Genomic DNA, 16,721 nt, shown 5'->3' with positions numbered 1-16,721 from the left:
CGTGTCACATTTTGTTACAGCGCAATTATCAGAAAAGAGATAAGACTGCGTGCCTTAAAGCTGAGCATTTAACTGCCGGCTGGAACAGAACTCTTCCAGCTTTTTCAACCAAGTTGATTTAAATTATGACTTACCCTTAATTTTAATATTTTTAATTAAAAACATTTGGGATATGCGGCCTTGAGGGCACCTCCAATATGGTGAAATAACTTACTTTACAGGATGTAGCTTAACAGTCCTTATTGTCTGACTGTGTGAAATTTGGTGGGAGATGTATTAGTGTAAGGAACACGTATTCTTGATGAATTTTACGAAATCGTACAGTAAACATACTGTCTCGTTCCAGTGAAAAGCCATTTAAAAATCTTGGTTGTGGCAGAAAGTTTACTTCACAGTAGCATTAGGTCAGTGCAAAAGCGACTACAGTTCCACTCTCAGTTTATTGGATATGGATGTGATTGTCAATTCAAGATTTACGCGATTTAATTTGAGCATAATGGTACCTTTTTATTATCTGGTTACTGCTCCTATTTTAATTGCAAATATGATAAAAGCTAATAGGTGGTTGTCAGCATATCATTAATGTAGCTTATTTTAAACCTGTCCCAAAGAATGTTTCTAACAAATGGACCGATATAAATCATAGATTTCTAAATGACTGCTAATGGGAGATTTTGCTGCTGACTTTTGTTTTAAGGGCCTTGGAAAGTAACAAGTACAATCACATCACTGCCACTTACTTTTTGCTGGCTGAGAGGATCTTAAAGGAAAAACAAGAAAAAGAAGTCAGGAACCGATCTCCTAGTCCAAGCCATATCAAAGCTCAGTTCAGGTAAGGACAAACAGAGGCTGCAAATTGATGGTTAACACGGATTTTCTAGAAATACAGAGCACATCTTTCAATAGTAATATCCTTAGTTTTTGGTTCCACGATGTAGATGCACTGCTCATGATGCTGGATCTGACATTGCTTCCTGCAACCTGGAAATAACGTTACACTTAGTTTGTTAGCACGAAGCTAGCCACCATAAACTCTCATTATTGCAGCCTCACTTGCGCACACGTTCTCGTACTTGCTCTCCCAAATCCTGTGACGCTCTTGTCCATGTCTCATCCATACTTGGATAAGAATAGCTACAGTATTGTGACACTTATCTACATTCTGCAGGGTTGGTTTGTTCAGTTGTCAGGTTTTGATGTAGAATGATTTGTGGATTCAATTGCAGCATTGGCTGACGTTACCATGAAGGGCCTTCCTCTTCATCCTCTCCCCTTGTCTGAGGCATGGTATTCCTCAAGTTAAACCGCCACCAGTGTCTCTCACTCACTCACACTCTCACTCACTCACACTCTCTCTCACACTCTCTCTCTCTCTCACATTCTCTCTCTCTCTCACACTCTCTCTCTCTCTCTCACACTCTCTCTCTCTCTCTCACACTCTCTCTCTCTCTCTCACACTCTCTCTCTCTCTCTCTCACACTCTCTCTCTCTCTCTCTCACACTCTCTCTCTCTCTCTCACACTCTCTCTCTCTCTCTCACACTCTCTCTCTCTCTCTCACACTCTCTCTCTCTCTCACACTCTCTCTCTCTCTCACACTCTCTCTCTCTCTCTCACACTCTCTCTCTCTCTCTCTCTCACACTCTCTCTCTCTCACACTCTCCCAATGAGAGAGCAGCCCAATGGCAAATGGTGACTTCACCTTTACAGTTTTAATCTGGTGTGTTTCACGGAGGTATTTCATACAAATATGCATGTGATGAGCAAAGTATTCTACAGATTATTCTTTTGGGCTTTGCAATGTTAAACTTTTGGCTAAATACACTCACTGCTCTGTGGTATGTGCACTACGAGTGCCCTTTTGAAGGTGTTGAGAGTGTGGCGCTGCCTGACCACCTGTGTTTTTTCAGCACCACTAATGTTAACTCTAATCTCTGGCATCAGCAGTCTTCACCTTCACCTTTTGAGGGTGTTGCCAGTCCTGATCAAATTGCCCACACTGACAGTTCTCAAGGTATATATTTGCTTGGTAGACTGTCCTTAAGGAGTTATTGAAAATCCTGGGCTTGGTAAGATGGACAATAGGTGCCCTTTAGTCCTGATACATTTGATTTTGGGGGACCTAAAGGTTGCACTGAAGTGTTCAGAACAGCTGTTTCCAAGTTTAATTTAGTGTAAACAGTTTATTTGTAAGAACTAAAGACAATTTTCTGTTGGGGTCACTAGATTCACTGGGGAGGGAAGTTTTGAGTAATTGTTTTTCACCTGAGGAATTATTTTCTTCTTGAGTGTTTATCTCTCTGCTTTGAGTTTTGAGTGAACTGCTCTGCTAATTCATTTTCCTGCAAATACAGATATCTACGATAAAAGATTTGCAGAAATAACTAGAGTATAATTCTAAATCCTTCCTAATGAAGGGCTAATGCTCAAAACGTCGATTCTCCTGCTCCTCGGATGTGGCCTGACTTGCTGCGTTTTTCCAGTGCCACACCTTTTGGTTCTGATCTCCATCTGTGGTCCTCATTTTCTCCTACAATTCTAAATCCCTTGCTTTAATTGAATTTAAAGCTCGTTGCAATTAGATAAATTGCTTGAGGGATAAATATTAAGATTTTTGGCATGTTATTTGTGGATTGAGAGCAAATTGGTCATTTCTTTTTGGATCAAGGATGCCTATCTGGTCTCAAATGGTCACTGTTCCCACACAAGATTTATGTTTGCAATATAAAGTAAGATTATAATGCTGTACTAAGTGAATACAATGATCTTTCATATGAGCTTAAACTCCAGCCCTGTCTTTATTCTCAGGAATTAATGTATAGTAACAAGTCCTTCCAGAATTCTGGGCAGTACCTATCTCAAGTAATGCTAAAAAAACAGAACAATTTTATTTTGCAGACGTGGAAAGATATGTGGGGCTTTAGTTTATTGTTGTACTGATTTAAGGCTGGAAGAACTAGTTCATATTTGTCTGACTCAAATCAGAGTTTGGACAACAGCCATTCAGGTTGGCTTCAGGTATGTGTTTCTGTGGATAATGGTGTACTCAGCCACAATAAAAGCTATGTAAACCTTTGTGCTGCACTGGATACATGACATCTCCAGAATTACATTAGCAGGCCTCTGAAACTGAGGCTGGTTATTGTGATTGTTCCAATGAGATCTTGGAGCATGTGTGAGTATTCACAATTCAATTTGATGGACAGCAGTGTGTGTGTATCAGTTATAAAGCCTTGATAGGATTTGAGCTTTATTACCAAGGCTGTGAATGATCACAAAAACATAAAAATTGTAGTAGTATCTAGATTATTGTCTCCTGCTCTCCCTGCCATTTGTGTCCTGCTATTTTTGCAGCCTGAAATTAGAGTTTCCACATTCAATAACACATTTCAAGTTTTCCTGGTGCCATGTTGGCTGAGTATTTCTTTGTTGATAGTTTTGAAACTGTTCAGCTTCTCCCTCTGTTTTTCAGCTTCATTGTCACACCTGGGTCTTGCAGTCTCCTTGTCCATTCAGTTTACAAACTCAATCTCGCTGGCGTAGCAACTACTTGCTGCCTCCTCAGTACCAATCACCTACTTACAGATTCCTCTTCTGCCATCACTATTTTCTCTTCTTGCAATCCCCTCCTCATCCATCCCCATTCTGACTTACAGCCTCTTTCCCTTCTGTCTGTTGCCATTCCCCTTTGCAGCTTCCACCTCAGCTAGTCTCATGAATCACATTTTGCAGTCTCGTTCATTCCCATACCCCATGCATCATTGTTCTTTTCCCCTTCATGTAGTTTTCTTTCACTTTTTTTTCTCTCCGTCAGGGATACCACCCTCCCTCCTTCTCTGTTGGGAACCCACCCTCCCTTTTGGGGCTCTCCCTCCCCTCCCTGCCTGGGATCCCACTCTCCTTTCCACTCTCCCTCCCTCTTGACCTGTTGTGTTGGGGATCCACTTCCCTTTCTGGATCCAAAATTCTATTTTCGGATTTGTCCCCCTATTGGTCTGTCCCCACCCTGCTCTCTTTTTAGGGTCAGTTCCCTTCCTCCCACATTCTCTCTTTCAGGGTTCACCGCCAGGCTTTCTCTTTGAGGGTTCGTTGCCTCCCCTTTTTTTTTCTTGGGGTCTTATCATTCCCTCCCTCCATCTTGGTATTCTACACAGACACGCCTGCCCCACGTCTGTTCCATCGCTCCCTCTTTTTCTCTCTCTCGCAAAAGGCATGGATAGAATCAGCCTCTGATTTCAAGGAGCAATGCTTCAGAGGCTGACACTTGCAGGCTGATGCTTTTTTTCCATGTGGTTGCTCAGGTGATTGAATTTTCCCATGTGCTTTAGTGACTCTTGGGGTGGGAATTTTGCTGCTCTCCCATATATTGTTTTTCTATGGTATATTTACTGAGATCTTGCTTAGAAAAATAAATTCTATAATTATGGAAAAATAAAAATAATTAGCATTTATCTATCTTCGAAACAAACAGTCGCAGGTTTCTGTACAAAGAACTGCCAAATTACTTACTATTTCCCTCAAGCCAGTGCATTTAGGGTCCTGCAGACTGTATTCACCAATATTTCATATTGTGATTTCACTGAACCTCTGACTGTCTAGCTCTTCAAGATTAGTTATCACACAATTATGTTCCTTACAGCTGTTTGAGTGAATGTGGTGCGTTTTTTTTTGTTTTTGCTGAACTTGGTAATAATTCTGTAAGGTCTGTTATGATCATGGCCTCAGTTTCTCCAATAACAAACTTAGATTAGATTACTTACAGTGTGGAAACAGGCCCTTCGGCCCAACAAGTCCACACCGACCCGCCGAAGCGCAACCCATCCATACCCCTACATTTACATTTACCCCTTACCTAACACTAAGGGCAATTTAGCATGGCCAATTCATCTGACCCGCACATTTTTGGACTGTGGGAACCCACCCGGAGGAAACCCACGCAGGCACGGGGAGAACGTGCAGACTCCACACAGTCAGTCGCCTGAGTCGGGAATTGAACCCGGATCTCAGGCGCTGTGAGGCAGCAGTGCTAACCACTGTGCCACCGTGCCGCCCACAAACGAGTTGTCCTTGTCCAAACTATGCCTGTGCTCAAAGGTGATCTTATCTATCCAGATACATGCTCACGTTTTCTTTGGTGGGTTTATTACTTGTCAATTGTGAAAGCACTAATTCAAAGATCTGCTTTGTCAGTTTATGAAATGACCTGTATACTGACCACCTTTTTGAAGCAACAACCAGATGACTGTAGTTTTGTTAGCAATTCTTTTACAATATTTGTTTGAATGACTTTATCTGGTCTCATTACCAACGCAGATTGAGATCAGGCTTTACTTTAAATAAATTTCTCATCATTGAGCATGGTGGCCACTTTCACTCTGCATCAAATGCTATGACCTCCCAAAGATAATGTTTACTATGCAAAGTGGCAAACGTTTTACACCGGCTAAGGAACTAAGACGATTTTGATCTACCTCCTTTCTAGCATTGTCTGAGCTTGAAACTCTGATAAATCTCTGGGTTGATTAGCACTTTCAAGGCACTTTATCAGCTTTGTTACAATAGTTAATTTACTTTAATTGATACTGTTTTGCATTTCAAGAATTATTTAAGTGCTTATCCTTTAGCATAAAGAACTTACTTGTATTGCTCACTATATACAGAGGATTATTTCATAGAAACTCCATTACCATCACAGTAAGTTTACATGAACACTAAGGAGACAGAATGGTAAAGCATTCTAAAACATTTTCAAGAAGCATTATTAACCAAAATTTTGACACCATTCCAAAGAATATATTAAAGAGCAAGCTAAGCAGAGGGAGTTTGGGAGAGAGTTCTAGAACTTAGTGAATCAATAAAAATCAGAAGCTTTAGAATAGCACAGACACCTTGTGGCTAGAGAATGGAGGGATTTGAAAACAAGTTTGAAAACTTGTACATTGAAACATTATCAAACCGGAAACCAATATGAATGAGCAAGCATTTATATGGTTAGTAAACAAGTTGAAAAATGGGGAACTGAATGTCAAACTGAAATTTGCAAACAAAAAGGCTTCAAGGAAATTTAGACAACTTCAAGGGGTGAGAAAAACAGAAATACAGAATATTACTTAAATGGTCATAGATTGTGATCTCTGGTCTCCTAAACATTTAATATTAAGCATGATTGTTTTGTTTATTGTTAAATAGCTGAAATAAAAAATGAATGACATGATGCTTTTTTTGTTTTAATCTAGGCAGTCCTGGCCTACAAAAATTGATGTGCCCAAGGATATTGAAGACATCACAGCAACACCCATCATCCATCCTGTGTCTATTCCTGTTGTCTGTTCACCAGCTCGCACTGCAGAATCTATTATTAATGGGCACCGAATGAAACCTAATGAGCCAGTAAAGAAAGAGGAGTCATCAATTGTTGGGTCAGCAGGAAAGACTGGCACAAGCAATAGGACATGTCTGTTCAGAGTAGAGGAGGATGAGGAGGACGATGATGATGACAAAAAAGCAGCTCCTCTTCCTACTCAAGTGGTTTTGCGACGTAAGCCTTCTATAACAAACCGGCTTACAACCAGGAAGAGTGCTCCTGTGCTTAATCAGATCTTCGAGGAGGGAGAATCTGATGATGATTTCGACATGGATGAAAACCTACCTCCCAAACTCAGTCGGCTAAAGATGAATATAGCTTCTCCGAGCACAGTACACAAACGGTATCACAAACGGAAAAATCAAGGGCGAGGTTCAAGTTGCAGCAGCTCAGAAACTAGTGATGATGATTCAGAGAGCCGCAGACTTCTAGACAAAGATGGAGGATTCACTTACTCCTGGCATCGCCGTGATAGCGGCGAAGGACCTCCAGGAAGTGGAGGGGATGGAAGTGGACAGGGCAAACCAGGTGATGGTAATGCCGGTCTTGACAAGAGCAGCCCAAGTGATGGTAACAAAGGTGGGGGCAGTCCTTCCAATGACTCAAGTGGGAGCACCAACAACACAGGAACAACTCGCAGCTGTACAAGCCAAGGATATACATCCCAGTCCAAAGCTGCAGAGGATTTGATGGAGAGTCTGAAGTTGATGAGTCTCTGCCTGGGGTCACAATGGCATTGTGGAAATGGTAGCAGGTACATCATTGAACCAACTTCAACGATATGCATTCATGAGAAGTCAACCTGGAAAATGTGCATCAGTTCCAGCAATATTATGGAGCGAGCTTCCCCCTCCTGCAACAGGAAGTTCTATTCTAATCAAATGGCTGACCTGCTGAATGAGCTGGAAATGTCAAAAGAGAACAACATGAACTTGAAAAACAATGTTCTACAGCTACCTCTCTGTGAGAAAACTATTTCTGTGAATATTCAGCGAAACCCTAAGGATGGATTGTTATGTTCCTCCAGTCAGACCAGCTGCTGTCAAGTTATTTAAATAGTTTGAGTCTGTTTTAATTGTTGTCCTTGCTGGTTATGGTTTGTGACTGACTTAGCACAGTGAAATATTCTTTTTCAGTCTTGAGCTTTTAAATGGGGTTTGAGAGTTATTTATTGCTGTTTTGAAATTTTGTTCAATATCTTGACAATGCATGGTCTTTGTGCATGCTGCTTGCTACTACTTTAATTTCCCAACAAGAAAAACATGAGCTGGGCAGAATTTTAATATCTGTATAAACTTAGGCGTTTACAATCACCCCATTTGTGTGTTTAATGAAACTAAATGCAATTAAAGTAAATGGAGCACTTTGTAGCTCTAAATACAGCACTTAAGGGAGAATCCAACAAATCTTGTTATTTAAACCATCTGCTCAAAGATTGCAGGTTAAGTGGCATGCTCCATCGCATCTGACAGAAAAGAATCAAAGCAATAACTGAAATGTTGCAGCTCCTGTATAAGTATTTTAATATTCCAAGGCTGCTGATCAGCTCTCTACAGAACAGCCACACGAAGAGTCATAACTTGTATGCAGTGAGCTCACATCAGTACAAGTTGGTCTGTGTTGACTCAAACTCAGGATCAGGCAAGCAAGCATGAATTTTAAGGTGCTATAAATGGACAGAGTAAATGGTGGTAAGTAACTCTGCCACTGCTTAAGGCACAATGCTGCCCCTCTAATGGAGAGAGCACTATATTCAGGTTAGCCTGTCTCTTAGTCTGTGTATGTTTGCATTTGCTTGTTCTGTCAGCTTGATGGGGTAATCTGTGATGTGACTGGAAATATGGAACTAAGTTGTATTGTTTTTTGCCAGCCAACAAGATGTAATCTGTTGGAAAGACAAGTGTCAGTGTAATTTTTTTTAAAAGAAATGTGAATTACTTGCTGCTTATGTGTTGCAGTGTAAGGTCTGAAATTCTGTCCACGTACTTTCTGTTGAAGGGAATGATCTCTAGGTGTCTACAGATCAACATTTCAAGGCCCCAGTTGAAAATTTATGATGATCCATAGGAGAGTCAGTAATGATTGAATCCAAATAGGAAACTGTTTGTAACTAGAACATTTTGCAAAAAATTCACACAATGTTTTCTTTTCAATTTAGTGTGGAGTTAAAAAAAACCTAAACCCTTTCTAATTTATCAATCCTTCCCTAAAATGTAGATCTGTGGGCTTTGCAGGGGAAAACAAACTTCCAGTCAGTCGTCTCGTTACGGAAGTATATTCCAAACCAAACACTGCCTTGGATTTGGGGTGGGTTAGTCACCTACACATATGTATGGCATTCCAGTTTTTAATAATCTGATTTTAATTGTGGCAACATTTAAATAGTGAAGGAATTCACAGCAGTTGTGTAGTTGCAGCTAAGTTAATGTATTATTGTAAATAGTTTGTACTTTATGATGTATAGCCTTGTGATGGCACCTTTTAGAACTCTCCAACCCTGTGTATTTGTACAAGAACTGTAAATATTTGTGTTTACATGGTACTGAGGGTAATAGCAGTGACTATGTACAGCTGTCAGTTGTATTAGATTAATGTGGTGGAAACACCCAATGTTAAACATGTATGTATTCTGGTTAGAGTTGTCCCAATTGATTGTGCATGTGTTATATTTTGTGATGCATCGTTTGGTGCAAAGAACAGAAAGAGTAACCACTACTTATGAATGTTATTGGACCAAATAATGTAACAGTCTAAAAACATGGCATCCCAAGCTCCAACCTGTTCTCAAATTTATATATTCACATCTGAATAAAAAAGTGTGGCTGACTTATTATCAATCAGTGATTCTTTCAAACTGAGCATTGTTACAACTGTGACGAAAGGAACACACTGGTAATCAGGTCCTGCTACTTCCAGCAATCTTACCATTCGTATAAATGTGTTGATTCAAGGATTGCTGGACAATCATTAGCACAGAAAGCCAGGCCCTTCCAGCAATTAAGAGCCATAAACCCCATTTCTTAACTTAAGATTTTCTTTTTCCTCAAGTCCAATGTCTGACTTTCCGTAGACAACACCATACATTAAGCTGCTGACTTAAATTATATTGAAGATCATTTCTCAATCCAGAAAATGTTCAAACAGCTCCATTTATCATAATTCATAGATGTCAAAATTTGTTCTACTAACTGGCAAGCATTAGACCATACGTATACCAGTTGATCAAATATTCCTATCGATTGAGAGGTCTACATCATATTAAACCACAATAATAGAAATGTAATGCTCTGCACATCACTGTTCTACTATATTTACAGCATAAATCACTTAAATAAAATGTACTGGCAGAGAATCTTCTCATTCGTGCCCTCAAATGACTAATCAGACAGCACAAGATCATGATAGTACAGTAAACGTCTGGTACTTCAGATGTATAATTTTTACCAGTTTGAGTGCTGGTTCATTAGGTGCCAGTTAAACCAAGTTTGCTGTATAACCAAATATACCATTTGACTTCCTGTTTTTGCACTTGAATGCTAGCTTTCAGTGACCAGTGCACAAGGACATTAGAAATAAGGAAATGATGTCCAGAGTCTACAGTTTGACATTCAATATTTTCCACCCATTGAAGTTGTCTAAATTGCCTTGAAACCTTTTTGCAAATTTCAGCTTATCTGAAATTCTGTTCTCTATTTTCCAGCTCATTTACTAACCATGTAAATGCTTGCTCATTCATATTGGTTTCCTGATTGGTAAGTTTGAAAACTTGTAAATTGAGACATGGTTTTCAAATCCTTCCATGCTTTAGCTTACCCAGCCAAATGATGGCTGTGCTGTTCTAAATTCTGGCCTCTTGAGCATCTGATTTCTATCTGTTCACCATTTGTGCTTCCAGCTCTCTGGTTCCTGAAGTTGTGGACCAGACCAGGTCAGACTCCTTCAAAATATTTTAAGGTGGCCTAGACGCTAACTTCCCCTTATTTTTTAAAGGGAAATGCTGTGTATCAGATGCAATTTGACTGGTCAAACTACTGTGTTAAGCAAAACAATTTATTTGAACTCTAAAGTTAAAATGCAATAAAAGAAGAAATTGGAATAACATAACATTATTGGAAAATGTAACAGTAATAGATACAGTAACTATTACAAACTAACTGTTCCAATATTAGTAACATCCCATAAATATGTCCTTTATCAAAAGGCAAATTCAGAAATCTGATTTTCTTGTATGCAGTGCCCACATTAGGAAGAAAAACCCTAGCAGGTGTAACAGAGAAGGGGAGGGGAGGGGGGTGGAGGGAGAGGGGGGAGTAGCTGCTGCTTCAAAACTGCAGCTTATGTCAAATCTAAAAACTTAAACCTAAAAATCCTGGTCTGGGTGCTGGCCACACCCATCCAGGCTGCTTCTATTGTTCCAAGTTTTTTAAAAAAAAATCTCGAGGCCTCACAAGCTGTTTGTGCTACCACAGACTGCTTGGTGCTTTTCGTTCAATCTCTCAAAAGAAATCAAGACAAAATACACGTCTCAAAGCCACAGCATTGCCCCACTGGGCTCTGGAACTCTTTCCATAACTTCTACTTAATATTGTTCCAAGGAATATATTAAAGAGATTAAACAAAACTTATCATTCTGTTGAAAATACTTTGGAACACTACCATTTCAAAGGTGATATAAAAATGCAAGTTGGATGGTTCTTTAAGGGCTGATTCCAGACTCTACATTTTTGAAAGATTTGCAGTATGTCAAACACCAATGTAATTATACAACTGGATTGGGAGATGGTAGATGCCATATTGACTATACATCTAAAATAATTCAGGTTACTGAATGGATGGCACATTATTCGTGCATTTCCACAGCTTGGGGTTCTGAATATAAACATTAGTGTGAGTGTGGTTTAGCTTCATCATAAGGAAAAACAGGATGGTTCTCTAATCTCTTGAGAAGTGTGTCACTATTAAGACCAGCATTTATTATCCATTTCTAATTCCCCTTTAGAAGGAAATGGTGATCCACCCTGCAGTCCATGTCATGAGCAAACACCATAGTGTTGTAAGGGAGGGCCTGTGTGATACTGACAGAATGGCAATACAGTTTCAGGTCAGATGGTATACTACAATGCTATTTATTGATTCTCCTCATGTTCTTGCTTTGTTGAAGTAAAATGTGCACTTTACTTTTATATAATAATCATTCACCTCATCTGATAAGGGGCACATTTAGATATATTCGCTCAAAAGTCCACAGCTACCACAAGTCCAGCAAAAGCTTGTATGTGGCTGGAAGGGTGGCAATTTGGAACTGGGCTATGCCTTGGAACCTTGGTACTATTGGTAAAATGACATTTCAGGAGCTGATGGGGGTGCCAGTAAATAGCATTGAGTGGGTGTGCAGCACTATTATCCATGCTTTAGATCAGGGTACCTTGATTTGCCAACTATCAAGCACTTGAGATGAACATATGGTATAGGTACTAGTTACCAGTATTTAAATCAAGGGACTTACTCCTACCCTGTATACTCTAGCAGGGAATTTTAGTTATTGTTTCCATATTGTAGCTTCACTTTGCATCTTGATATGCAGCCAAAGAGATGTATCAGGTCAGAACACTGTCCACAGTTGTTAACCTAACGCACTCTCAATTTTAATGCTCAAATATTCCTTTCAAAAGCCATTTGGGAACAAAGTCAACACACACTCAGTGGGTGTTTGTAAGAATAAACTTATTAACCTAAACCTGGGGGCAATGAAAGCAGCCAGAGCGCTCAATTTATTTCAGAAGACTGTATTGTCCTGAATTACTTAGAAACAGGCATTTTGCTCAATTGGAGAATGTGTTTAGGCCTCTTCTCACTTTAAAAGCAAATTCTTGCTTTTGTATTAATTTCTAATGCTGGAAATACTAAGGTCTGGTAGCATCTGTGGAGGGAGTCGGAAAATAAATGTCGTCAGTCTAAATGTTAAATCAGAACTGATTTAAAAACTTAGCAGGATTTCAGCATGTGAAAAGGTGGTGCTTGGACAGAGGTTGGTAATAAGACATAAGTTGTGGTGTTAAGTCAAAAAAGGAAGTGATATGGCAATTTTTAAAATAAAAGATCTAGAAGTGCAAACAATACAAACTCAAGATAGGAAATGAGGAAGAAAAAACAAGTTGGTGATGTAAGTTATGATCCAGGATTTTTAAACGCCATGTTGAGTCTGGAAGGTTGTAAATTTCCTTTTCAAAGTAGGAGTCACTGTTCCTTGAACTTGTGTTCAGTTTCAATGGAACTGTATCAGCGGGATGCAGTCAAGAGGGGAGCAAGATGGAAAATTAAAATGATAGCCAATGAAAAGCTCAGGGTCATACATGTAGTCGGAATAAGTTGTTCTTGAAAGCACTTGCCTGATAAGGTCATAAGATATAGAAGCAGAACCAGGTCATTCAGCCTATCGAATCTCCTCTCTCATTCAATCAGCCTTTTCCCCATTCTGCCTTCTCTCCATATCCCTTCAACCAACTAAAGATCTAACACTTCCTCAAATTTAGTCACTGTCCCAGCATCCACTGCATTTTGGGGTAGCAAATTCCAGACTCCCAACCTTTGGGAGAATTAGTTTCTCCTCAACTCTGTTTTAAATTTGCTACCCATTATCCTAAGACTATAAGCTCTCCACCTAGAATGCTCCACAAGATGAAGCATCCTCTCTACCTCTATTTTATTCACACCTTTTATCATCTTGAATACCTCAATTTATCTCCCCTCATTCTTCTAAAATTCCAGAGAATTATAGACCTGAACTTTTCAATCTCTCTTTATATGACAAACCCATCCTCTCTGGGATCAATCAAACTAGTGAATCTCCTCTGAAATGCCTCCAATACCACAACATCTTTCCTCAAATAAGGGGACCAAAACTGCAACAACACTTCCTTACCTTTATATTCTACTCCCTTAGCTATAAAAGCCAACATTCAACTAGTAACATCTTGCCATCCAGAAAACAAACCCGTTTGTCCTGACTTTTTATCTTCTGTTCATCAATCAGTCATCTATCCAGGCTAATAAATTACTCCTAATCACATATGAACCAACATTGGTGTTTATGAATTTTTTTCCCCCACTTGGAAATGTTTGGATCTTTGGATGATGAGAAGTGGATGTTGTACAGAAAAGTGTCGTAGGAAAATGAAGGTTGTTTGAGGTGCCTTAGGACCGGACCAGTGTGTTGATGAGGCTGCAGGCTGTTTGGAATGGTGAAAGCAGAGGACGAGTGAGATTTTGTTTTGAGTGATAGCAGATGGAATTGCAATGCTTTTTTTAAATGATGGCAGGTTAGAGAAATGCAAGATAAAGACAAGTGATTCCCTATCCTGGTTCCATGAGGCAGGGGAAGAGGATAGCATGAAATGTGAAAAATATAGAATGGACCAGGAAGTCCATTACCCCTGGTGAATGGGAGGAGGAGGATCATCATTGGTCAAGGGAAAGGGAAGACAGAAGTAATGGTATGGAAGCTTGAATTCCCTAAACATATCTGATGGAGAGAGAAACTAGGAGGAGATCAAAAGAGTCCTTACTGGAAAACAGTTGCCCATGGTTACACCTTAGGGCAAGGAATCTGTTAAATTGCCAGAGTCATCAAAAGAACTATGGATGAAGAGTGTAAAAGATTGAACAAAGGGAGAAGAAATTGAGTTAGAAGATATACAATCCCTACAGTGTGAAAGCAGGCCATTGGGGCCATCTAGTCCATATGGATTCTCCAAAAAGCATCCCAACTAGACCCACCACCCACTCCAATCACTGTGCCCCTGCATTTCCCACAACAAATCCATCTAGCCTGCACATCCCAGATACTATGGGCAGGCTAGCACAGTCAATCTATGCTTGTTGGAGATCAGAGTCAAGAGTGTAGTGCTGGAAAAGCACAGCAAGTCAGGTGGCATTCGCAGAGCAGGAGAATTGACGTTTCAGGCATAGTATGGTCTCTATAATTCCTGAAGAAGGTCTTATGCCCGAAATGTCGATTGTCCTGTTCCTCGGATGCTGTCTGACCTCCTGTGTTTTTCTAGCACCACACTCTCAAGCACAGTCAATCCACCTAACCTACACATCTGAAGACCGGGAGGAAACTGGAGCACCTGGAAGAAATCCATACAGAGAGAATGTGCAAACTTCACACAGTCATCCGAGCGTGGAATCGAACTGGCACTAAGCCACTGTGCTGCCCTGGCTGAACAGACTGAAGCAATGGGTGTTCTGTGGTAGTCCTGATTGTGCATTTTGGATCAAAGGCAGAGCAGGGGACTAAGAGTTTGGAGACTGCAGAGGGAAGAAATTGGTGACAGCTCTGGAAACAGTGGGGGAATAGTTAGTGGTGGGCACGTGATCCAGTAGGAAATTGGAGGAAAATGTCAGAATTGTCATTTAGTCTCTGCTAGGTAAAGGTCAGCACAGCAGACAGATACAGCATGTCTCATCAAGTTTAATAACAATATCAAAATTGAACCTGAGAGAATGGAGTGCTGCAAGTTCCCACTTTACTCCTTCACAGCTTTTCCTTTTTGCACCTCATATGCTGATCCATCTCGACTTAAAATTACATATGATGTGTGTGCCAACCTGTCTGTGGTAGTGAGTTGCAAATCTTGGTCACTCTCTGGGTAAAGAAGTTTATCCTGAACTCCACTGTGTATTTATTAGTAAACTACCATATTTCTGATCCCTAGTTTTGGACTCTTTCATAAGTAGGGGAAAAAAATTATATAAAACCCATGAACCCAAAGGCTACAATCAGGATAGGATGAAGCTGGTCAATAAAAATGGGTGCAAATTAAGATTATTATTAATTTACAATGACATTAATATCAGCAGTTTGGTTTAAAAGTCACTTGCTCCAATACACTTTAATTTAGCAAAATGCTAAAGTTCAAGTAGTGTATTCGTATTTATGATTTATAGTTTTTTTAAAAATAAAATCTCAAATCATTCCATCTTTTACAAATTCAAGATAAAGAGCAGTTGAAATTTTGACCGACTCATGTTCCGAGCATTCACACTGCACGTAGCCTGTTACTGGGAAAATTGCTAGCTGTCTGCTTGAAACGTTGGTCATCTGGGATAAATCTCCTTTTGGTTATCCATACACATACACATCCTGATTAATGCTTTATTCCACAGTGAAAATAGGTTTATATATTTTAGATGCACAAACTAAATGGTAACACTTCATGCGAGAGTTAATGAATAAATTTACAGAAGAATTGATTATAATTTAGCACCATGCTTTGTAGAGTTTTCACGCAATACATATTTTTCACACCCATTACTTATCGATATTACATTTTGGTGTATAGCTTAAGTTGATTAAGGTCAGTCGTATTCACTTTACACTAAATCTTCTTGACTTGGTTTTCTTTTCTCATTTCATCCTTTTGCTGTTCCTTTTTGAGGAACTCATCAGCTTCCTTCATTTGCTGTGGGAACAAACATATATTTACAAAGCATGTCCAGAAAAAATGTTTTTGCCACCTTAATAACTACTACATTGTAGTCAATACCAACAGTCAAGTGCAATGGATTGCTACACATTTGTTTCACCTCTTTTTTAATCCAAATACCTTTCAGATTTAAGGGATGAAAATATTTTCTCTCCATTATTTATTAAGTCTGGGAGTTCTCACTACAGTTCCCTATGAATAAAGCTCACAGAACAAAACTGCACTTCCTTGTGGGAGCCTTGCTCACACAAGCTGAATGAATGATTGCTGTCAGGAATAGAAACATTACACTGACCCACTAAAGGATGTTGCGCTAAGGTTGTAGGGACAATGTTTGGACAAAAGGTTAACTTGAAATTAGCTCTGCAGTACCTATGCAGAGATTCCTGATATCGAACACAAGGTTCCAGTTTCACTGACTGTAATATTGAGGTGGATGTTATTTCAAAGCAGTCTATGTCAGGACTCTTCCAGTTAAGCTCATGTTTAAATACTCTGGACTGAGAATCCAGTGAACAGCAGCAGGATGTGGCCATGGACATCAAATCAAGAGTTGAGCAGATTGTGATGTATAATGAATAGAGGCAGGTTGGCAGGATTCTTGCAAAATGGTGGCTCAGTAGTTAGCACTGTTGCCTCACAGCATCAGGGACCCAGGTTCAATTCCAGCCTCGGGCGACTGTCTGTGAGGAGCTGGCACATTCTCCCAGTGTCTGTGTGGGTTTCCTCCAGGTGCTGCAGTTTCCTTCCACATGTTAGGTAGATTGGCCATGCTAAATTACCCAGTGTTCAGGGATGTATTAGTTAGGGGTAAATGTAGAGTAATAGGGTAGGAGACTGGGCTTGGGTGGGATACTCTTCAGAGGGTCA

At 39.8% G+C, this 16,721-nt stretch overlaps 2 protein-coding genes across 3 annotated transcripts in view; one reads left to right on the top strand and one right to left on the bottom strand.

The window, feature by feature from the left end:
• The window catches only part of snrka (SNF related kinase a), a 43,656-nt gene extending 34,467 nt beyond the window's left edge, over window positions 1-9,189 (top strand). For both annotated transcript variants that reach the window (XM_060822988.1, XM_060822987.1), the window contains 2 exons: window positions 698-832; window positions 6,236-9,189. In XM_060822988.1, coding sequence (XP_060678971.1) covers window positions 698-832; window positions 6,236-7,418 — 1,318 coding nt within the window. In that variant the 3' untranslated portion in view covers window positions 7,419-9,189. The remainder of the gene's footprint in view (window positions 1-697; window positions 833-6,235) is intronic.
• Window positions 9,190-10,399: 1,210 nt separating this feature from the next.
• Window positions 10,400-16,721, bottom strand: part of ano10a (anoctamin 10a) — a 68,716-nt gene continuing 62,394 nt past the window's right edge. The window contains exon 13 of the mRNA XM_060822983.1: window positions 10,400-15,827. Coding sequence (XP_060678966.1) covers window positions 15,744-15,827 — 84 coding nt within the window. The 3' untranslated portion in view covers window positions 10,400-15,743. The remainder of the gene's footprint in view (window positions 15,828-16,721) is intronic.

The sequence above is a fragment of the Hemiscyllium ocellatum genome, chromosome 4 (assembly GCF_020745735.1).
Source record: "Hemiscyllium ocellatum isolate sHemOce1 chromosome 4, sHemOce1.pat.X.cur, whole genome shotgun sequence".
Taxonomy (NCBI): Eukaryota; Metazoa; Chordata; class Chondrichthyes; order Orectolobiformes; family Hemiscylliidae; genus Hemiscyllium; species Hemiscyllium ocellatum.
This window is presented reverse-complemented; position numbering and strand designations above follow the sequence as displayed.